This window comes from Cervus elaphus, chromosome 32 (genome assembly GCF_910594005.1).
Source record: "Cervus elaphus chromosome 32, mCerEla1.1, whole genome shotgun sequence".
Lineage (NCBI taxonomy): Eukaryota > Metazoa > Chordata > Mammalia > Artiodactyla > Cervidae > Cervus > Cervus elaphus.
Window position 1 is genome coordinate 34,024,516 of NC_057846.1, and position 24,646 is coordinate 34,049,161.

The 24,646-nt window shown below is 37.3% G+C and overlaps 2 protein-coding genes across 4 annotated transcripts in view; one reads left to right on the forward strand and one right to left on the reverse strand.

Moving 5' to 3' along the window:
* GTF2E2 (general transcription factor IIE subunit 2) overlaps positions 1 to 24,646 on the reverse strand; it is an 80,606-nt gene that overhangs the window by 50,770 nt on the left and 5,190 nt on the right. The window contains exon 3 of the mRNA XM_043893567.1: positions 5,152 to 5,243. Coding sequence (XP_043749502.1) covers positions 5,152 to 5,243 — 92 coding nt within the window. The remainder of the gene's footprint in view (positions 1 to 5,151; positions 5,244 to 24,646) is intronic.
* On the forward strand, positions 7,804 to 14,740 carry SMIM18 (small integral membrane protein 18). 3 transcript variants are annotated; one of them, XM_043893569.1, is made up of 4 exons: positions 7,842 to 7,865; positions 9,710 to 9,958; positions 13,684 to 13,762; positions 14,206 to 14,740. In XM_043893569.1, exon 4 carries the CDS (start codon positions 14,240 to 14,242, stop codon positions 14,534 to 14,536), a length of 297 nt encoding a protein of 98 aa, XP_043749504.1. In that variant the 5' UTR covers positions 7,842 to 7,865; positions 9,710 to 9,958; positions 13,684 to 13,762; positions 14,206 to 14,239; the 3' UTR covers positions 14,537 to 14,740. The 3 variants fall into 3 exon arrangements, with proteins under 3 accessions (XP_043749503.1, XP_043749504.1, XP_043749505.1); XM_043893568.1 differs by lacking the exon at positions 9,710 to 9,958 and having other exon boundaries at positions 7,804 to 7,865; XM_043893570.1 differs by lacking the exons at positions 7,842 to 7,865; positions 9,710 to 9,958 and adding an exon at positions 8,003 to 8,120.

Below are 24,646 nucleotides of genomic sequence, written 5' to 3' on the forward strand. Positions count from 1 at the left end.
GAGTACAAAATGAAGCAGGGAAAAGACTAACAGAGTTTTGTCAAGAGAACATGTTGGTCAGAGCAAACACCCTTTTGCAAAAACCCAAGAGATGACTCTGCGCATGGACATCACCAAATGGTCAGTACCGAATACTGACTGATTATATTCTTTACAGTAGAAGATGGAGACGCTCTATACAGTCAGCAAAAAGAATACCTGGAGCTGACTGTGGCTCAGATCATCAGCTCCTCATTGCAAAATTCAGGCTCAAATTGAACAAAGTAGGGAAAACCGCTAGCCATTCAGGTAGGTACTAAATCAAATCCCTTATGATTATACAGTGGAAATGACAAATAGATTCAAGGGATTAGATCTGATAGACAGAATACCTGAAGAACTATGGACTGAGGTTTGTGACATTGTACAGGAGGCAGTGATCAAAACCATCCCCAATAAAAAGAAAGGCCAAAAGTCAGGTTGCCTGAGGAGTCCTTACAAATAGCTGAAAAATGAACAGAAGTGAAAGGCAAAGGAGAAAAGGAAAGTTATACCATTTGAATACAGAGTTCCAAAGAAGAGCAAGGAGACAGAAGAAAGCCTTCCTCAGTGATCAATGCTAAGAAATAGAGGAAAACAACAGAATGGGAAAGACTAGAGATCTCTTCAAGAAAATTGGAGAAACCAAGGGAACATTTCACACAAAGACGGGCACAGTAAAGGACAGAAACAGTATGGACCTAACAGAAGCAGAAGATATTAAGATAGTAAGAATACACATAAGAACTATACAAAAAAAAGGTCTTTATGACCCGGATAACCACGAAGGTGTGGTCACTCACCTAGAGCCAGGCATCCTGGAATGTGAAGTCAAGTGGGCCTTAGGAAGCACTACTATGAACAAAGCTAGTGGAGGTGATGAAATTCCAGCTGAGCTATTTCAAATCCTAAAAGATGGTGCTGTTAAACTACTGCACTCAATATGGCAGCAAATTTGGAAAACAGTGGCCACAGAACTGGAAAAAGTCAGTTTTCTTTTCAATTCCAAAAAACAGCAATGCCAAAGAATGTTCAAACTATCACACAATTGTGTTCATTTCACATGCTAGCAAAGAAATGCTCAAAACTCTCCAAGCTAGACTTCAACAGTACGTGAACCAAGAATTTCCAGATATATAAGCTGGACTTAGAAATGGCAGAGGAACCAGAGATCAAACTGCCAGCATCTGCTGGATCATAGAAAAAGCAAGAGTTCCAGAAAAACATCTACTTCTGCTTCATTAACTACGCTAAAGCCTTTGACTGTGTAGATCACAACAAACTGTGGAATATTCTTCAAGAGATGGGAATACCAGACCACCTTACCAGCCTCCTGAGAAATCTGGATGCAGGTAAAGAAACAACAGCTAGAACCGGACATGGAACAACAGACTGGTTCCAAATTGGGAAAGGAGCATGTCAAGGCTGTAGATTGTCACTCTGTTTATTTAACTTATATGCTGTGTACATCATGCAAAATGCTGGGCTGGATGGAGCACAAGCTGGAATCAAGATTGCTGGGAGAAATATCAATAACCTCAGATATGCAGATGACATCACCCTTATGGCAGAAAGTGAAGAGGAACTAAAGGGCCTCTTGATGAAGGTGAAAAAAGATAGTGAAAAACCTGGTTTAAAACTCAACATTCAAAAAACTAAGATCATGGCATCCAGTTCCATCACTTCATGGCAAACAGATGGGGGTAAAAACGGAAACAGTGACAGACTTTATTTTCTTAGGTTTCAAAATCACTGCAGATGGTGACTTGCAGCCATGAAATTAAAAGACGCTTGCTTCTTGGAAACAAGCTATGACAAACCTAGACAATGGATTAAAGGTGCATTTAATTTCATGGCTGTAGTCCTTGTCTGCAGTGATTTGCTGACAAAGGTACACAGTCAAAGCTATGTTTTTTCCAGTAGGCATGTAGAGATATGAGAGTTGGACCATAAAGAAGGCTGAGCACCAAAGAACCAATGCTTTCAAACTGTGGCGCTGGAGAAGACTCTTGAGAATTTCTTGGATGGCAAGATCAAACCAGTCAATTCTAAAGGAAATCAATCCTGAATATTCATTCGAAGGACGGATGCTGAAGCTGAAGCTCCAATACTCTGGCCACCTGATGCAAACAGTCGACTCATTGGAGAGACCCTGATGCTAGGAAAGACTGAAGGCAAGAGGAGAAGGGGATGACAGAGGATGAGATCGTTGGATGGCATCGCTGACTCAGTGGACATGAGTTTGAGCAAACTCCGGGAGATAGTCAAGGACAGGGAAACCTGGCGTGCTACAGCCCATGGGGTCACAAAGTGTTGGGTGACTGAACAAAACAACAACAGTAAAAGATATTTAATGATTAAAAAGTAAGTTTGATATATACTGTTGGCCCAAGAGTAGAAACTAGCTTTATTAACCAAGAAAAAATTTCCATAAATTGAATATGCTAAACCTTCAACATGACAACTTTGGCAAAGATATATTTATAAACATAAAAATATTTCATTAAAAACCGCATTGGCAAAACTGTTGAAACTAGCATTTTTATTTTTCAACTGCTTCTGAACGTATGAGATTAACAAAAGTGCCTGAACGGAGAAGAGGAGGAAACTGATATAATTACTTATTTATTGAGTCTTGATAACACTTTTTTGACTTATGTCGTAGAACTAGACAAATGGTTAAGGACAAGGTAACAAATTCTTTGGCTAATTAGGTGATTCCCATTCTTTTGCATTCAACAAAACTGAAGGAGGACCTAATATTAATAGAACTGTCAACTGAGAAATGTTTGATGATAAGTCATTATGTGATTTTTGGCACACAACTTGTAAGGTTTTCTACCACAAAATTTCTATTAGAATAAACATATTTATTATCAATAAACATATTTATATTTCAGCACTACAGAATCTCAAAATAAGACCAGAAATTGATGTCAAATCCTATTTCATTCTATTAAAAAATATTATCTCCAGATACAAGAACTACTGGAGAAAGACAGCTCCATTTATTTCACTAAAAACTGATTTCTGTTGTATAATTACATACAAAGTGCATTTTAATCAAAATTTTAATGTATTTATGTTATTCCAAGCAACTATGTGTTAAGAATAATTATAACTCAAACCAGAAAATATTTAACTCTTATGGTCATAGGGAAAACATCCCTTACTGCATATACACAGTGCCGTGACAAAGGAGTTTGACTGATGATCAACAGAAGATTCCTGAACACTAAAATATGTAAAACTTGTATAAAATTCGGCAGGAGCAACAGAACTACCATATAAGTTGAAAGGAAAAATAATTAAAATTCCAACCACTGAAGTTTGTTTTTATATTTTTAAAAAATGGCATTTAGATTCCCTAAGATAAATTTAAGAGTGCTGTATTTTATTTAAAATATTAAAATATGCCAGTAATTTCATCCTGTGTCACTATGCATGCTTCTGTTAAAACAGAAATAGACTGCTACATGGGAAACAAACTTGTGGCGGCCGAAGGGGAGCACGGTGGGTGGGGGAGGTGAGCAGGGAGTAGCAAGAGTTGGGGGTCAGCAGATACACACTAGTTAGCGCCCCACCATGGGGGACCCGTCTGAGTTGCTTTGCCACACACCTGAAACTAATGCAAACTGTCAAAGTGGAAAGTTAGTCCGACTCTTTCTTCAGGCAAGAATACTGGAGTGGGTCAATTCATTTAAACAAAAATTCTGCTGAAAAATTATACTTATCAATTTAAATACGTACAAAGGAACACAGTTTTTCAAAACTGTTTCAGGGAACATTTGAGTAAAAATTTTAAGATCGCTGTTCTAGATTAACAAAGCTATAAAATGAAAACTCTTTTAGCAAAGTACCAAAAATATGAGATTTAAATGTCAGTCTCTCTCAAAAGGCTGATAGCCTCAAGGGCATACATTCGTCTGGGTATTCATACTATCCGTGCCATAATTAGCATATAGTATTGTTGTTCGGCTGCAAAGTCATGTCCAACTCTGCAACCTCATGGACTGTAGCACACCAGGCTTCTCTGTCCTCCAGTATCTCCTGGAGTTTGCTCAAATTCATGTTCACAGAGCTGGTAATGCTATCTAACCATCTTATTCTCTGCTGCCCCTAGGAGGATACAGTAGGTTTTAACAATGTACCATGTGACGGAATGGATGGATGGAATGAAAGATGAATGCTTAAATATCAGAGTATATTACTCAATAATGGGAAATTATAGATTTCTACCAAAAATTAAATACAAACCACAGATTTCAGATATAGCCAGACAGATACCAAGTTCTCTTAAATTACAAAAGAAAAGCCTTCACATAAATCTGATTTATATACTAAGGAACAAACAGCTAAAACATGAAATAACAACAAATATATCAGTAGTATTTTCCATGACTTTTTTCAAGAGGTGTAAGTAGTAACTAAACAGAATATGAGTTTGGCAAAGAGGTTAAATCTGAAATCACTTAAACATTTTAGCTAAATGAAATTTCACTTTGATACAGTAAGTTAGGGCTTAGAATCTTTAGTAAAGCCAAAATGTTGTATAATCAAAACTTCAAAATCTACTTCAAAAAATACTAAATCTCCCATCAAACATTAAATTCTAATTCTTCTGAAGTCAAAGCTTTTCTAAGACCCTCTGTAAATCTTGATTTTTCCCCTCCAAGATGTAGAATAGCCACCACCACCATCTCCCTGAACTATGTAGTGTTTTTTACTTCTCACCATCAATGGAAGTAAGATCCTGTAAATCATCCACATTTTTTCATTGCTTTTGCCAACAGGTATTGACTAATTAAGAGATGGCTATCTCTACTGCCTGAGCACAATTTTATTAAGTGAAATGGTGGGCTCATACTGTGTACTTCAACTAACACTCTATACTGTAAATAAAATATACTTAGATGACTCACTGCAAAGCTAACTTGCTATAACATTAAAAGCTTGAAGCATTAAATATTTTTTTAGTTTTACTGAGGTATAACAGGCATACAATAAACCACATATTGAAACATACAATTTAATAAATTTTGACATGTATATACAAATTTACTTCTGAAAATTCCAATCCCCCTCTTCTGCCAAAAACCAAAAGAATTTTTGTTAGTTGAGAAAAATACTTACCTTCATGTAATTCACAATCTTAGCTAGAACACCAAACTTATATCCAGAGCTTCCTGACAGAGCTTTCAAATTAAATGATCCATTGCTATGATCTGAAAATGAAGTTCAAAAAACAATTACAACATTTTCATATTAGATGTGATTATCTACTTTTAAGCAGCTAAGATGATTTTAAATCTGGTAAAATATTTATTGAGTTTTCCTATCTAGAAAATTCCACCCTATGAAATTTTGGTGATAAATTCAAAATCTTTACATGTGTAGTAACTATCTATTTTCTAAGGATGGAAACAAAGTATAAATACTTCAAGAGAATTAAAATATATTTATTTTATAAGCACCTTTAATCTCACTTTCCTTAAGTCTGACTAGATTTCCTCCAAAATTAAAAGGAAGGTTTTTTAAACAAGAGGACAATACAAATCACAACCTGATCCATAGTGCTTTTCTAACAACCTTAAAAACCATGAGAAGTGAGAAGATTACTTGTAAGGGATAAAAAGTTCAATTCATCACCAATTACATCAATTTCTGCTTATCAATGTGAAACAAATAGGTATTGATCAATGGGAATTAATAAAAAGTATGATCCCATAACTATTTTAAAGTCAACTTCAGAGATATATTGGAATAAAAAATGTAAGCAGTACCACTGTATAAACATGAAAACTTTAAAATGACAACAGCATGATACAAGGAGCAATTTACACAGACCACTTGGTTCAGAACATGTACCATTCTGTTGCATATTTACAGGCAGAAATCTGGATGCTACCATTGCATCACAAATGCATTCTACAAGTCATAGGCAGCAAGAGTGAAAAATTCATTGTAAATACTAGGAAGACATTTCAGAAGCACACATTCTATTAGCAAGGAATCAGATCACATGCTATAAAGTTCCCATGTGACTGATCCACAATGGAAGAGGTTAAATAAAAGCGGGGAGAGTCAATTTCTGGCACCAGTTTGGTAATAATAATTTAAACAAAAGAATGCATTAGAATAACCGCAAGCCAAATGGAACAACTGTCAGAGATCCAAAAGAACAGCTTCTAGAAGGCAGCATAATATTCCTTTGAGATTAGTTAGTGAAAAGGCTTTATTGAATATGATTTTTTTAGACTAAAATGAAACCTCATATGCAATTTTCCTTTAAGAATAACTGCTAAAAAAAAAAAAAAGAATAACTGCTACAACTTTAATATAACTTAATTGACACATTAAAGTCTACTTTATGTTTTCTGAAATAACATTAAGAATGCCTTACAGGTGTCCTTCACATTTCAGTTATGATATACTTCCTATGTAGTTCATTTTCCCAAGGTGTTCAGGACACTCATAATAAACAGCAGTAACTAACCTTCACTGAACACTGACTATTGCCAAGTCATGCTAAAATGGTTTTCTCATTTAATCCCTCCCAGAAATCCTATTTAAGAGGTTTTTACTGTCTCATTTTAAACATAAGAAAACAGACTAATAAGTGGCAGACTAAAGATTCCCATCCAGTGGTAAACTGTGATGTGCCTGGTGTAAGAATCACTAGTTAGCATTTAACACGATTATTCCATTTCCAACTGGATATTTTGTCAGAATACAGGAATTCATAAATACATATTTAGTGAATTCTTACTAAAGTGATACATTCATCCTATAATAGTAAATAAACAGCTAACTGGGAAGACTATGAATAGCTAAGGACAACATGCTAAGGATAAACACCATGCAAACGGTCCATCATGAAGCATACACAGTTTTGTTTACCACAAGGTCTCCAGTGTTTAACTCAATGCCAGGAGTAGTAAACAATAAATACTAGTTGACTGAACAAATGAACGTAATAAGATTATTTCCACATACTCCTTTACTAGTCTCAGAAACAAATGTGACTTATTCAAAATTTTAAAAAATAAGTCTGCACAGCAAGCACTAACCCAGCCTGCTGCTGTTCTAATGGCCACTCTCACGATAAAAAGCTGACTGCTATACTTAGACCACAACTCTAATAAACCATAATAGAAACATCATTCTATCTCTAAACATCCAACTGAGGGTTCTTTTGCAATTTAACTTTCACAGACGGTTTTCTTAGTATCGCTGATGTACCTTCCAAAGTTAACCCTCTCCCAACTAGTAGAGATAAAAACCTTTTTTCTTTTCCTTCTCCCTCAGAATTTCATCTAAAGCAAACTACCACATGGAAATAATCCCTTCCAGAGAGTCTGATTTATATAAATGGCAAGTTGAAAGGAGAGAAAAGAGAATATCATTTATGAGATTGCATGCACAACTTGTGGAGGAAACACTACGCTGGAGAACCTGGACTGCTGGTTTCCCAGGTTACTGCCTCTCTGGAGATTAGCTTCTAGCCTGAGCCCTTAAATAACCACTGAAGGATCAGAAATTCTACAGCTAAACACTAAGGAATCATCAATTTGTTACTCACAAATTCCTATGCAGAAATTTAGCTTAAAAACAACAACAAAAAATGAGGCCTAAAGAGGGGGTGACAGCTGAGAACCCAGACAGCTCTATTCAAGTTTATGAATGATTTACTCGGGGTGGCAGGACTTCACGCAAATGCACACGGAGGGAACCGTCAGCTGCCCTGTGGCTCAGCCAATGGAAGCGCAGCTCCATCTCAGCTGGGCACCAGACTGCACTGCAAACAGACGGTACCATCGCTTCAGCTGCAGCCTTTCGGACGGGAGGTAGGTTTCCGCGATCTTTTCATTTAATAATACATGCTCTTATGATACAATAGGAATATTTTACTGTAACACCCAAGCAGAAAGCTTTGTTCCTACTGAAGACCAAAAAACCTCTATTCTTGTCATTGTCTGGCAGGATTTTATTATGAAAATATGAAGACTGCCTTTGCTATTTGACAAGCGCCCTTACCATCTGTGCCTTAATGGAAAATTCATGACATTTTCTATGAACCTGATCTATATCCAGACCTTAAAGTAAGCCATATGCATTTGATATTAAGAGATTACTTGAAATTTCATTTTCACTGAGCTATTTCATTTCAGCAGTTTGGTCTATCTTAACAAAGGATTTTTCTTGAAGAATCTAGACTAAAAGCAAATCCAGGACTAAAGCTTTCTGATTATACATACAAATTTAAAGCATTTATATTAAAGTTTGTTATATTTTAGAAAATATGAGAATATATTCAAAATTGTTTTTATTTGATTTTAAGTGTAGGTGCAGAGAAGGCCAATAATGACACTGTGATTTTTATATAAAAATAAAAAGACCACAAAAGTACCATTACTAGGCTGCATTATACTGAAGCAACGAGATGATTTTCAGAGCCAGAGCTTTAGACTTTCATACATTTTAATTAAAATAATTTCCTACAGTCAAATTTTAAAGCCTATATTACTGTAACATACAAGTCATGCTACTATTAAATAAAAATCTACTTAATGTTTCATTTTTAGATGTCACAGAAATATGTATTTATCACAGTATTTCAATATAATATTAGTTATTCTTAAACTAATCTTCAAAAATAAATACACAGTAAATCTTTTTTGATAAACTACATTTTAAAATGAAAATATGTCCTAAGAAGAATTGGTTAAGGGAGGGAGGAGGGTACCTTTTGAGGTAATAAGATTAGTTTCATAGCTCAGAGCCATCATTCATGTCTACTAAGAATTACTATCAACTTGCTGACCAGATTTCAAATCCTATATGAATCTGAAATATTCAAGCATGAAAATTTAACTATTTAGTAAATGCTAGAGTTCTAAAATATTACCTATATATACTGACCTAAAGATTCAACTTCTGCCCTTTTCCTTGCTGGTAAATCTATTTTAAATTTTAAAGGTTTTTTTTCATAATTTTTGTTCCTTCTATAATAATCAGTGTTCTGTCAGCATGAGGAAAGTATCCCCTACAAAGCCCAAAGGCTGCTGGAAGAAGATTTCTCCATACTCAGTACAATGTGGTTAATTGCTTAGGAAATACTCTTGCTTGCTACCCAAAGTAAGAGAGCTCAAAAACAGTCTCAGATCAAATAAAAATAACTGTCAAACAGAACAGTTAACTCATAACTCAAACTTCAGACAGAAACTCCTACCTCCCAAACTGTCCTAACACTGTAATCAGCCTACATCTTACTGGTCACTGTCTGTAGTCACACAGATGGAGGCTCACTGCTATTTCACCCAGCTAGCTAGATACATGGCCCACCCCAGACAGTTCCAGAGTTGGGTGAGCTATTCTATATGTAAAAGCTATTACGATTAATTGATCATATTTCAAAGAGATATGCTTTTAAAGGCACCAGAAAATTCAACTCAAGGGCTTTTTCCATAAATAGAACAAAAGCATAACTTTATTTCAATCTGGCAATTCAAAGGCTCCAGAACAGTTCCAAGTCCTACACCCGTAAATACTTCACTAGGGCCTTAAAATGGGAGGAAAATTAGGTGAAGGGAATTTATATTTAAAAAAACTAAAAATTATCTATATAATTGTATATGTATGTAGAACAGACCGTTCCCACCTTTGACTGTTTTCTCTCACTTTCTCTAAGGCACGTTTACAGCCTTTGATGCATATAAATTAACATTTTAATTTCAAAAACAGTATCACAATACAAGAAAATCCTATTGGTAAATGACTCTCTACATATCTGCGTGCACGCTAAGTCGCTTCAGTCGTCTCTGACTCCATGCGACCCCATGGACTATAGCCCACCAGGCTCCTCTGTCCATGAGATTTTCCGGGCAAGAATACCGAAGTGGACTGCCATGCCCTCCTCCAGGGGATTTTCCCAACCCAGGTATCAAATCCGCGTCTCTTATGTCTCCTGTATTGGCAGGCAGGTTCTTTACCACTAGCACCACCTGGGAAGCCCCTCTACATACATATCTAATTATGTCTAACTCATCAAAAATCTAGATTTTACCCTAAACACACAAAATTATTAGAGTTCTAGTGTACTATGAAAGAAGAAACCACATGACATGTAAGGTGGAAAATAAATCTATATTACAGGGCTTACTTTTTCCAGGCTATGCCCAGAAGCTAACTAAAGGGTGAATGTTCCGAGCTGCTCATCAGTTAGCACATTCACAAATGGCAAACTGTCATCATTCACAACATAAACCTGCTACATATATACTCTGAAAACTGCTTAGACACCCATGACAAAAAACTTACAAGTTCCCTTGGAGGTGGCATACACGTCTATCCATAGTCAGCATTCCAAGAATAATTATTATAAGCATGTTTGCATGTGGATAAAGTACACAGTCTAGTCAAAGTCACGATGCACTAATTCTGTTTTAGAAGTAATCTAAGCACAATAAACTACTAAAAGCCAAAGGCAAGGAGTACTTTTGGCTTTGAATAACTACATTCAAATGGTTTGAAAACCAAAAGATTATAACAAGGTACACCTTGACAAGTTTCACACACATCCCTATCACCTGACTCTACTCTCCAACCAACCCCACAAGTAATCATTGTTATTAACTTCTGTATATCCCCAAGATTCCTGTGCAGATCCAAGTAACTAAAAATACATATTATTTCCCTTTTTCCTCCACATACTGTCCTGCACTTTGTTCAGTTAACAACATATCCTAAAGATATGTAGTGACTGGGTCACTACAGTCACGCATTCACGCGTAACATTTGATTGTGTGACTATTTGTATTAACGTAACCAGTAAAACAGTTCAACGACAGGTACAAGTTAGCCTCAAATAAGTGAATGTAGTGTGTGTCTCTCTGCCCCCTTCTCTCCTCTCCTTATCTCTCCCATCCCATCTCTTTCCCTCCCTCCCGCTTTTTTTTTTTAAAGGGAGAAGAGGACCCGAAAAGTTTTTAAGCAGTTCACTTGTACCTCAAAAATAAATAGAATACAAAGTTCCTTAAGCCAACTTTCTAATCATTCTAAAATTTCATTTTGAAATAATAACTTAATTATTAAGTCTTTATAATTTCTCCCCGATCTTAAAAAGTCACCACAAATTTAAAAAGACTTACTCATAATAAATTAAAATGCAAAGGAGTAAATTCAGTATAATTTCAACCAGGTATGACTTATACATTTTACACAGCCAATTTCTAGGAGAAAAAAAAAAAAATTAAAAGTTTGATATGTTAGGAGATAAGATTATAAATGATACTTTTTTACTTAAAATTGCTAGAACAATGTTTCTGCAATCAATCATGAAAAACAGAAGTTTAAATTAATTATTAGGATAGGTTAAACCTGAGAGGTAAGATGTGGAAACTGCATCACTCTACTCTCTCCTCCCTCCCCTGCCATTATTCTCCCTGCAGTCAGTTCTAATGTCAGATTTAGAAAAGAAATTTCCAAATTTTAAAAAGGAATCACAACCTGAAAGGCCTTAACACAACCTGAATCACAACCTGAAAGGCCTAAGAAACACTTTTATCTGTGCTAGAGAGGGCTAGGTGGGCCAAGGTAAAATTACTAGATAGGGCTCAAGCAATTCTTCCTCTTTTTACGCATCCACATAAGACACCCTTACCCCGATTTCCCTAAGGCCTTCATCATCTTCCTCTCCCTCTCCTCTATTAGCTCTGTTTTTCAAAAGGAACCTAAAACTCATTCATACTGAAGCAAAAATAACTAACAATCCATGTTACCCCTCCAAGGAATATCTGCATTTCAGCAGTGCTAAAAATTCAAAAGGATTTTTTTTCATTATTCAGGCATTTGTGCACACGCATACCTGACACTACTCTATCAGCAAGTCTGGGTCAAAAGGAGGTAACTTATCTCCCTTTGAGTTAGCTTCTATAGGTTACCTGACTATTTGTGTAAAAGGTGCTAAGATCAGAGGCAGCGACCGTGCAGAGGAGCAAGGGGAGGCTACGAGGACCTTCACACTGCACAACCCCAGCGTACACCGTATTCTATGCGAAAGGCACTTCCCACACACCAGACGTGACTGGTGCTCCTGGAGCTGTGCAACGCAGAAACCCTGTCTTTTACTACGGTGTACTTGGAAAAGAAAAAACCAAAAGATAAAAGAGTAACTCTGAAAGGCTGGGTCTCCTGACATAGCCTGACATCCCACTGGACAGAGGAGCCCAGGCTACAGTCACAAAGAACATGGGTAACAAATCAAAGAGTAGAACACAACTAAGGGACCAAACAACAACCACCACAAAACTCTAAGTTACTCAAATACCTGTGTGCCAGACAATGTGTTTTTGTATCTCCCATAAGCAATTGATTCAATTAATGTCCATTAGTCTCCCGTCTCTCATTTCACGATGAAAGGTCACCAAGCATCATAAAACGGAAGAATTCTTAAATCCAACAAGAAAAAATGAACTTAAACCTTTACTTTTGCCCTCAGATCATCAATTTAACCTTCAAAATACACGAAAGAAGAAAGGAAGGAACCAAGTCCATCCAGAGGTGAAATGACTTGCCAAGCAAATCAAATTTAAAAGAAAAAAAAAAAAAAGCTTAGAAAATATTAGTTTATTACCTGCGAAGTTTTAAAGTTATATTTATAAGGAAAACAGAAATCTAAGGAATTAAACTGTTACATTTGAGGGCGCAAGGGGCTTAAGCTTTAATCTTTTTTGGTGTGAAAATGATACTGCAGTTATATTTAAAAAAAGAGTCCTCACCCCTTAAGATATACATACTGAAATATTCCTAGATAAAGTGACATGATGTCTGGAATCTGCCTCAAAATATTCTATGGGATGGAAGTGGGCAGAGATATAGACTGGCCAAGACTTGAGAAATGAAGCTGTGTTATAAGTATGGGGATATTTACCATACACTTTCACACTGCCTTGAAATTGTCTATAAATGAAACACACTCTCACACACAAGTTATCTCTAGCACTTAGAAAAGTATTTGCTACACAGCAGGTAATCAATAAGCACCTATTTACAAGAATAAAAGTCTACTTACAACTATGTAGCAAAAAAACCCACACTAATTCAATTCTTTCATAAAAGAATAGAAACTGACAACAGTCACTGAATTTAGGAAAGTGGAACTCTGGGGTTTTATTCTCTCATTTCAAAAAGTTTCTTAGTATTTATGTATTTTAGAACTTCTTTCAAGAAACTTAAAAAGATTATTTTTGAAGATTAAGATAATAAAAAGTCATTTTTTATTTTTAATACTATCAAATCTTCAATCCTTACAGTCCCACTTAAGGCCCAACAAGTATCAGGTCAACAAGAGCAAAGCTCAATGCAAGAATAGTGAAACTAACTCCCTGGCTAATTTTGTGAGATGGAATAAAAATTTAATAATACATACCTGTGGAATGCTGAATCTGCCTGTTTTTTCCCTTAACTATTCCTGTCCATAGGCCATTTAGGTATTATGAAACATTTAACATTATCATATGTGTATATATATATAACAAAAAATATAACAAAAAAATCCTAAGATTAAGGTCTCTTCATAGGCAACTTTACTCTAAAATTGTATTATCCTTATTCTGAAAACTGTCATTATTTGGCTTTTCTTTCTCTACTATTTTTTTCACTCAGCCATTATTTCCTGATTCACATCACCTGTCTTGGAAGTTTAAAGGTGTGGAACTAAGGCAGAATACACTGAACCAGGAAGGTGAGAAGGCTCTACAAGGGTATGAGAAAAGCTTTTCTGGGGCCAGTCTTAAGAACACAACTCTAAAATGCTAAGTTTTTGTTTTGTTTTCTTTTTTTTTCTTTCAAATAATAGTTCTATGACCACCGCTTTAGTCAAATTTTAAACCAATTCAGCTGCCTTTTTTCTCCCTCCATTAGCAGTTAACTTCTATATATGAATCTTAAAGATAAACACTTGTCTAACAAGTGATATATATAAAAACAAAATGGTATGGTTTATAGAATTTTATACTCTATAAACATAGAAATATAGAAAAAAATTCAAGAACACTAGGCATTAATTCTGACAGAAAATAAGGAAGATTCATGCAGTCTATATAAACTAACAAATCTTAGAAGTGAGATTTTAATTGACAAATTTGTTGAGTTTGGTTACATATATTCATTTTCTACCTTCTATAGGTTCAAAGGAGCGATATAAGTACAATCTCTAAGAATGGCCTCACTGAGCTCCAGCCTCTGGAATGAAACCACTACATCTGTTTATCAGTACCTTGGTTTTCAAGTTCAAAAAATTTACCCTTTCCATGATAACTGGAACACTGCCTGCTTTGTCATTTTGCTTTTATTTATATTTACAGTGGTTTCTTTAGTGGTGCTGGCGTTTCTTTATGAAGTGCTTGATTGCTGCTGCTGTGTGAAAAACAAAACTGTAAAAGACTTGAAAAATGAACCAAACCCTATTAGAAGTATGATGGACAACATCAGAAAACGTGAAACTGAAGTGGTCTAGTACTCTACACAGAACGAACAAAAGCTCTGAAAACAGTCTTCAATTACTGAGAGAGAAAAAAGAAAAACTTCTGAGACCAGCTGTTAAAATACTGACTATGAATAATTAAAAGATTTCTACTAGAAGGGAAAAACAAGCTAAATATGCACTTTTTGTGTCTGTATCTATTTCATTAAATATACAATAAAACTTTGACAAATGTGAGTAATTGACCAACTTGTTTAAAATGACACTTCAGGGAATTCTCTGACAGTCCAGGGGTTAGGACTGGACGCTTTCACCGCTGTGAGCCTGGGTTTAATCACTGGCTGGGGAACTAAGAACCCACAACCTGCACAGTGCAGCCAAATGAATAAATTTTTTAGAATAAAGTAAAATGACACTTCAAAAACTGGATTAGATTCTTAGAATTCAATATTAAGCATTAAAAGGTAAACTGAAAAACAAAAGAAAGACTAATGATCCCAAAATGACTTATACCTAAACAAACCATGTGAACTAAAAAACAGTACTGTCATTACTGTGTTTTGGTAATTAAAATGCTACTTAAAATGCTTATAAAAGTCCAAAGAAAAATATTTCCACTTACATGTAAGACCCCACTTATTAAGCAGCAATATTTTCTGGTTAATTACAGACAACTTATATAGTTTTAAAGACTTAAGTTTTAGGTAGAATTAGTGTGAAAGACTCAAAATACTCAGCAAGGTCACAAGGACACTTGCATACACATTTCACAAAACCAACTTACTCTTTAGTAAGAAATTCATGATCTAAGATGAGCTATTTTCAAACTGAAACTCACTAGCACACCTCCTAATTTCACTTCTCAAGTTTGTCCTTTCATTATGCCTCTCATATTCACACTCTCAAGAACTAAGATACCTTATTGCATTAAGAACTAATGCAAAAAGACTGCTAAAAATGTCAAAACATAGGACCACTTAACACTTGTTAATATGGCAGTTTTATTACTTGAAATACCAAAGGCTGTACAGTATTAAATTTTATAACCCTGATACTATTTCACTACAAGCCATGAACAAACCAAAGTATGGTTTTAACCACTAAAACTGCCCTTAAGCCAGAAACATCACCTCTGGAAATTTATTCTGACAAGTTAGTTCAAAAGAAAAAAACTCAAAATACAAGGATGTTTACAACAGCATTATTCAAAATAACAACAACAAAAAAATGGAAGCAACAGCCTGTAACTAAATGTGTCACATCAACTTAATAGATTAAGAAGCTACTGAAAATTATGGCAAAATAGAAAAAATTTGATATGTGAAGTGAAAAATATAATTTTCAATCTAAAGAGCCCTGCATGTCAGTGTGAAATCGCTTATCCAGAGTATTTATATATTTTAAAGTCTTTATTGAATTTGTTACAATGTGTTTCTGTTTAGTTTTGGGACATCAGGCATGTAGATCTTAGCTCCCCAACCAGGGATCGAACCTGTACCCCCTGCATTGGGAGGTGAAGTCTTAACCACCAGGGAAGTACCCAGAGTATTTATTTTCTATATTTTTCTTCTAACATTAGAAACTAACACAAAACACATAATCAACTTTCAAAGGACTTCTGAAATTTAGATATACAAAATATTTTGGTAACCAGGAGCAATTCTGAGCAATTGTTAAAATCACATTTTCATAAATTGAAAAACTTGGGGTCTGTGCCATAGAGAGGAAGCATACAGGTCCTTTAATAACTAGACTTTTTGATCATGAACATTATCTTTTCCCTATCTTACTCTGTAATTTAACTCGTTCAAAAAATATGTATTGCGTGCTTCTATGTGAGAGTGATTAGGTTACAACAGCAAACAGACAGTCATGGCTCAGTGGGTAAAGAATCTGCCTGCAATGCAGGAGACACAGGAGATGCAAGTTCAATCCCTGCGTCAGGAAGAGCCCCTGGAGGAGGGCATGGCAACCCACTCCAGAATTCTGGTCTGGAGAATCTCCCATGGGGAAAATCCCACGGACTGAGGAGTCCGGCAGACTACAGCCCAAAGGATTGCAAAGAATCGGACGTGACTGAGCGGACTGAGCATGCACCATCATGCAATTACGGCAGCACAAGCAGCTTTGTCAGAAACAGGGAGTGCTGTGGGAGTTCAAAGGCTAAACAATGAACACAAACTGGCAAGTGGGAAAGACTTTTAGGCCAAAACCTAAGGAGGAAACAGGAGCTCACCAGAGGAAAGAGGGAGGAGGTAAGAAAGAATGTTCCATGAAGAGGAAATATTATGACCAAAGACCAAGAGGCAAAAGAAAGCCAAGCATATTGGAGGGGCTACAAGCCAGTGACACTAGGACCGAGCATGAGAACAATGAGCTCTCAGATTCATCAGCAGAAAATCACTGACTGTAGTGAACAGAATGGCCAGGAGAGAGGCTACGCCCGGAGACCTGGCAGGCAGCTGACCCGGCAATCCAGTGATAGTGACCAAGCTGGGGCGGTATGGCAGTCTTTGGTGTTCACACCCAGTACTTCCAGCTCCCCTCTCTTTCAGCACGTGGATGCGATGGGGTATATAGCCTATATAGCCCTGTGATGAGGTCCGGCCAATGAACTGTGAGAGGAAGTGATGTGTGTCACCTCCAAGTGCTACTCTCTCAGTCGTGTCCGACTCTTTGCGACCCCACGGACTGCAGCCCGCCAGGCTCCTCTGTCCATGGGATTCTCCAGGCAAGAACACTGGAGTGGTTGCCATTCCATTCTCCAGGGGATTTTCCAGACCCAGGGATCGAACCCAGGTATCCTGCATTGCAGGCGGATTTTTTATCATCTGAGCCATCAGGGAAGTCCAAACCAGAGCATTTAAGTGCCAGGCAAGATTTTCCAGAGTTCTCTTTCCCTCTGTCATTGAAACCAACATTTGAATTATCACCTACTATGTCAGTTTGGGTCCTTGAGTGACTATAATGAGTTAAGACACCTGTGAACACATGACAAACATGTGATATGAAACAGAAACAAACCTTCACTGTTTTAAGCCACTGGGATTTTTGGAGCAAAGATATTCTTACTCAGACGCTCACTCGTGTCCAACTCTGCAACCCCACAGACTGTAGCCCGCCAGGCTCCTCCGTCCACGAGATCCTCCAGGCAGGAATACTGGAGTGGGTTGTCATTTCCTTCGCCAAAAGATATTCTTAAGTAGATAAAAGAGACTACTTCTAAGAGTACATTCCTGCTAATGCTTAAAACAGTTTCTAAAATTTTGTTTGTGCGTGTGTGTTCAGTCATTCATTCATGTCCAATTCTTTGTGATCCCATGGACTGTAGCCTGCCAAGCTCCTCTGTCCATGGAATTTTCCAGTCAAGAATACTGGAGTAGGTTGCCATTTCCTTTTCCAAGAAATCTTCCCAACTCAGGGATCAAACTCAAATCTACGTCTCCTGCATTGCAGGCTGATTCTTTACCACTGAGCCCCTTTCAGGAAGCCCAAAATGTTCTTTACTATGAATGAACGCAGTCTGAATTTCATTAGGGACTTCTGACAGTCCAGCGGTTAACACTTCCTGCTCCCTATGCAGGGGCCACAGGTGGGATCCCTGGGGAGCACAAGACGGCCAAAAAATTAAACTTAAGAACAAAAAGGAATTTTGATTTAAATTTAACTAAAAGGAGAGATAATCAAACCTAATGTATGTGCTAGTAAGAATGATAAACCGGCTTTGATAGAAAGATTGGCTCTGCTTTAACATCAGTTGGTAAAACAGTCTGAAAACCACATAACAAGATGACATCAGTAAAGATTACTACTGCTACACTTTGAAGTAGATAAATAATTTCTGTTGTGAACTAAGTTACACTGATCTAGTTCTCTAAAAAATAAAATACTAAGAGTAAACTAAACCCAAATAAGCAGAAGGGAAGAAATTATGAAGTAGAAATAAATAAAATTTTTAAAAACCAGAAAAACAGAGAAAAAGCAATGAAACCGAGAGTTAGTTTTTTATTTAAAAAAGATCAACAAAATTGACAAACCTTTAAGTGAGACTAACCAAAACAAATAAACAACAACAAAATTCCTAAAATCAGAGACTAAAGTGGGGAGGGATAGCACTACTGATCATACAGAAATCAAACGGTTCCAAGGGAATAGTCTGAAAAGCTTTGGGCAATGTAGATGATGAAATGGACAAACTCCTAAGAAAGACACAGAGTACCAAAATTTACTCAAGAAAAAGAAAATCTGAACCAATCTATAGGAAGAAATTTCTATGAAGAACATCCCACAAAGCAAAGTTCAGGCCCAAAAGGCTTTCCATGTGAATTTTATCCAATATTTAAGAAGAAATTTTTATCAAACCGTTCCAGAGAACAGAGGAAAAGAGAATACCTCACAAATCATTTTATGGCCAGAAATACCCCAACAGGCACAAAAAAACTACAGACCATATCATATCCCTCACTAATAGAGATACAGAAATCCTGTATAAAACATCAATAAAGTGAATCCTACAACAAATAAAAAGGATTATACACCACAACCAAGCAGAATTTATTCCAAGAATATAAAGTTGGTTTAACATTTAAAAATTGATTAGCATAATATCCACATTAATAAAGAAAGAGAACAAACATGATGTCAATGGATGCCGACAAACATTTAATAGTAGCCACTACACATTTATATTAAAAGTTCTGAGGGAACTCCCTGCAGCTAACAACATATTACAACATGGAAGACTGAATGCTTTCCCCTTAAGATTAGGAACAAGGCAAAGATATTCCCACTTACTACTATCAGTAGCCAATAGTGACAAGAAAAGAAATAAAAGCTGAAGCGAACTTCCTGTTCACAAATGACATGATCTCACATGTGCTTGTGCTCAGTCACTATGCCACACTGACTGTGCAACCCGTGGACGGCAGCCCACCAGGGCCCTCCGTCCATGGGATTCTCCGGGCAAGAGTACTGGAGTGGGTTGCCGTTTCCTTCTGCAGGGGATCTTCCTGACCCAGGGACTGATCCTGGTCCCTGGATTGGCAGGTAGGTTCTCTACTGCTGGACCACCAGGGAAGTCCCAATCTCACATAAACCGTAAAACTTCACACCAAAACACTAGAAATAACGAGTTCAGCAAAGTTGCAGAGTTCAAGATCAATGTACACAAATAGAGTGTATTTCTAATAGCAGCAATTAACAATCAAAATACCTAATTAAGAAAATAATTTCATTCACAATATTAAAAAAAATTTAGAATTTAATAAAGCAAGACTTACATATTAAAAACTACAAAGCATTGCTGAAAGAAATAAGAAACCTAAATAAATGCAAAGACAGCCATATTAACTGGCTGCAAGACTTACTATTGTTAAGGTAGCAATTCTCAATGCAATCTCCATCAAAATCACAGGTGACTCTCACAAATGGAAACAAGCTGATCTTAAAATTTATATGGAAATGCAAAGGATCCAGGAGAAACCAAAACGACCTTGAAAAAGATAACAGGAGTGAAGGACTTATACCTCCCAATTCCAAAATGTTACCAGAATGCTACAGCTATCAAGAGACCGTGTTACTGGCATCAGTTCAGTTCAATCGCTCAATTGTGTCCAATTCTTTGTGACCCCATGGACTGCAGCACGCCAGGCCTCCCTGTCCATCACCAACTCCCAGAGTTTACGCAAACTCATGTCCATTGAGTCAGTGATGCCATCCAATCATCTCATCCTGTTGTCCCCTTCTCCTCCTGCCCTCAGTCTTTCCCAGCATCACAGTCTTTTCCAATGAGTCAGTTCTTTGCATCAAGTGGCCAAAGTATTGGAGTTTCAGCTTCAACATCAGTCCTTCCAATGAATATTCAGGACTGATTTCCTTTAGGATGGACTGGTTGGACCTCCTCACAGTCCAAGGGACTCTCAAGAGTCTTCTTCAACACCACAGTTCAAAAGCATCAATTGTTCAGTGATCAGCCTTCTTCATAGTCCAACTCTCACATCCATACATGACCACTGGAAAAACCATAGCCTTGACTAAACTGACCTTTGTTGGCAAAGTAACGTCTCTGCTTTTTAATATGCTGTCTAGGTTGCTCATAACTTTTCTTCCAAGGAGCAAACGTCTTTTAATTTCATGGCTGCAATCACCATCTGCAGTGATTCTGGAGCCCCAAAAAACTAGTCTGTCAGTTTCCCCTGTTTCCCTTTCTACTTGCCATGAAGTGATGGGACCAGATGCCATGATCTTAGTTTCTGAATGTTGAGTTTTAAGCCAACTTTTTCACTCTCCTTTTTCACTTTCATCAGGAGGCTCTTTAGTTCTTCTTCGCTTTCTGCCATAAGGGTGGTGTCATCTGCATACCTGAGGTTATTGATATTTCTCCTGGCAGTCTTGATTCCAGCTTGTGGTTCATCCAGCCCAGTGTTTCTCATGATGTACTCTGCATATAAGTTAAATAAACAGAGTGACAATATACAGCCTTGACGTACTCCTTTTCCTATTTGGAACCAGTCTGTTGGTCCATGTCCAGTTCTAACTGTTGCTTCTTGACCTGCATACAGGTTTCTCAGGAGGCAGGTAAGGTGGTCTGGTATTCCCATCTCTTCAAGAACTTTCCACAGTTTGTCATGATCCACACAAAGGCTTTGATGTAGGCAATAAAGCAGAAGTAGGTGTTTTTCTGGAACTCTCTTGCTTTTTTGATGATCCAACAGATGTTGACAATTTGACATCTGCTTCCTCTGCCTTTTCTAAAACCAGTCTGAACATCTGGAAGTTCACGGTTCACAGACTGTTGAAGCCTGGCTTGGAGAAATTTGAGCATTACTTTACTTCCGTCTGAGATGATGCAGTAGTTTGAGCATTCTTGGGGATTGCCTTTCTTTGGGGTTGGAATGAAAACTGACCTTTTCCAGTCCTGTGGCCACTGCTGAGTTTTCCAAATTTGCTGGCATATTGAGTGCAGCACTTTCACAGCATCATCTTTTAGGATTCGAAATAGTTCAACTGGAATTCCATCATCTCCACTAGCTTTTGTCGTAGTGATGCTTCCTAAGACCCACTTGACTTTGCATTCCAGGATGTCTGGTTCTAGATGAGTGATCACACCATTGTGATTATCTGGGTCATGAAGATCTTTTTTGCATAATTCTTCTGTGTATTCTTGCCACCTCTTCTTAATATCTTCTGCTTCTGTTACGTCCATACCATTTCTGTCCTTTATTGTGCCCATCTTTGCATGAGGCTAGACATACGAGTCAATGGAAACTAATTGATATTCCAGAAAAAAAAACAACACACATTTGTAGTCAACTGATATTCAACAAGGGGGAGAATGCAAGTCAAAAGTGAAAAGAAAGTGGTTCCCCCCCACTCCTGCAAGAAATTGCACAGGGACAACTGAATAACCACATACAAAAGGATGAATTTAGACTCTTACATTAAAACCACACATTAAGAAATCAACTCAATGGATAACAGGCCTAAATATGAAAGTTAAAACTATAAAACTCTCAGAAGAAAACACAGGAGTGAATATTTTTACGATCTTAGGTTAGGCAAAGATTTCTTAAATATAACACGAGAAACACATGTAAGGGAATTCCACAAGGTGGTCCAGGGGTAGAACTCCACACTTTCATTGCCAAGGCCTGGATTCAATCACTGGTCAGAGAACCAAGATCTCGCAAGCCATACCATGCCCCTCTACCTGCCTCCAGAAAAACAACAACTTTTACAAATCAATAGGAAGACAACTTAATTTTTTCATGTGAGCAAAAAACTATCTGAATACACATTTCATCAATAGCACATGAAATTTTATTCATATTAAAGCCACAATGATATCATTTCACACCCACTAGAAAGGCTATAATCAAAATGGCAAGGATGAGAAAAAAAAGATTCCTCATGCATTGATGGTGAAATGTAATACGGTACAGCCATTCTGATAATTTCTTAAAAAGTTAAACATAAATTTACGACATAACCCAGAAATTCCACTCAGGTCTCTTTCCCAGAGGAAGTAAACACACGCCCACACAAAGACTCGCAGGTGAATGTCCCCAGCAGCACTATTCGTAACAGCCAGAAAGCAGAAATACTCCCAACGGCCATTAACAGGAAAAGGATATGCAAATTATGGCAGATCCATTTAGCGAAATACCCTCAGCAGTAAAAATGCAATGGAATGCAGATATATGGGATGACACGGATGGACACTGAATAAAGAATCAGCAAACTGAATCACACAACAAAGGATTCCACACCATGACCAAGTGGGATTTATTCCAAGAATGCAAGGTTGGTTTAACATCTGAAAATCAATTAATATTAATTAATACCATATTAATTAACTGGAGTAGGTTGCCATTTAATTAAATGGAGTAAGCAATGGCAGACCACTCCAGTGGTCTTGCCTGGAAAATTCCATGAACAGAGGAGCCTGATGGGCTACAGTTCACAGGGTCACAAAGCCTGAGCACAGCGCAGCACACAGCACCGTGTTAACAAAGAACAAGAACAACATCATCATCTCAGTAGATGCCAGGAAAAACAAGCCCCATACTGAAGAACACATTCTGTACAATTTCATTCTGTACAATTTCATTCACATGTAATGTCCAGAAAAGTAGATTATCAGTTATCAGGGACTGAGGTGGGAGCAAGGACTGACTACCAATTGGCACAAGGAATCTTTTGAGGGTGATGGAAATGTTCAAAAATTCAATGCAGGGGTACTCTTTTGCCCCCTTCTGATGCCTATGTCAGAAGCTTTCTCTATCTCCTTTATACTTTAATAAAACTTTATTACACAAAAGCTCTGAGCGATCCAGCCTCGTCTCTGGCCCCGGATTGAATTCATCTCCTCCGGAGGCCAAGAATCCCGCATTTCATCGTTCAGTAACAACCTTTCATCTTGGGGGCTCGTCCAGGATCCTTCAGGACAAGATGGGCCTGATAATCTATGTGAGCCTACTTCTGCTGACTCCAAAAATCCTGAGTCTACCGTTTGATCCTCAAGACAATGCCTTCCTGTCCTGGGCTCACTCCTATGCTGCATTCCACAATCGGTCTAACTGCTGGGTCTGCGGAGCACTCCCCACTTCATCGGTGGAAGGCTTCCCATGGTGGACATCTCCACTTCAAGGAAAGGACTTTCTCCAAGTCTGCAAATACCTTCAACAATCACATGTGATGCCTCTTCTTAAACTGATGACATCTAACAACCTTAAGATGGACTGATGTAACTATGGACACAATGTGACTTTTCATTTTGATTTTAACTTGGTTTAAGGACTATTTTGCCTTACATCTGTAACTGTATAATGGGGTTTTCTAACCGTCTAAAAGCTTTTAATTTACAAATAGTTGTCCGAGCTCCTATGAGTGCCACAGCCTCCTCCAACTATTACTTGGAGCCCCTGGATCAGACATCCTCACTATGAGGATTAGGAGAATATGCTGCCTCACCAATTTAGGGACAACGCCCCTTGTCAGCTCGGAAGCAGTTATGGAATGAGAACGATGCCCTTTTTCCCTAGGCAACATAATTCTCCTAAAAGAAAAGGGGAATGAGAGAGTCATTTCCTAGGCAGGTTGATAAGAAGTCTAGGGGTCCCCAAGGAGAGAGAGGTCTGGGATATTCAAGGAGGAAGAAAGGACAAACTTTTTTACTTTTTTTCCTCTACATTCCTTAGGATTATATAACAATAATGTATCCTGCCTAAGGACAGTCTTTGGATTAAACCCTCTGGCTAATTCTGTTATCTTAAAACATAAATTATGGGAGTTGGTCAGGTCTTTACAAGGATGTATCCTGCCTGAGGACGATCTTTGGATTAAACCTTCTGGCCAACTCTGTTATCTTAAGATGTAAATTATGGGAGTAGGTCTGGTGAGGTCTTTACAACCTCCAGACATTCTTTGGATTCATTGGAGAGTATATAACTCCATTGCTAATACTAGCAAAGGGGGTACTCTTTTGCCCCCTTCTGATGCCTATGTCAGAAGCTTTCTCTATCTCCTTTATACTTTAATAAAACTTTATTACACACACACCAAAAAAAAAAATTCAATGCAGTAACAGCTGCACAACACTGTAAACTTACTAAAAATCTTTGAATTATACACTTAAAATGAGTG

Excerpts from the sequence above, each read along its gene's own strand:
- SMIM18 (XM_043893568.1), top strand. The coding sequence starts at position 14,240 with ATGGCCTCACTGAGCTCCAGCCTCTGGAATGAAACCACTACATCTGTT.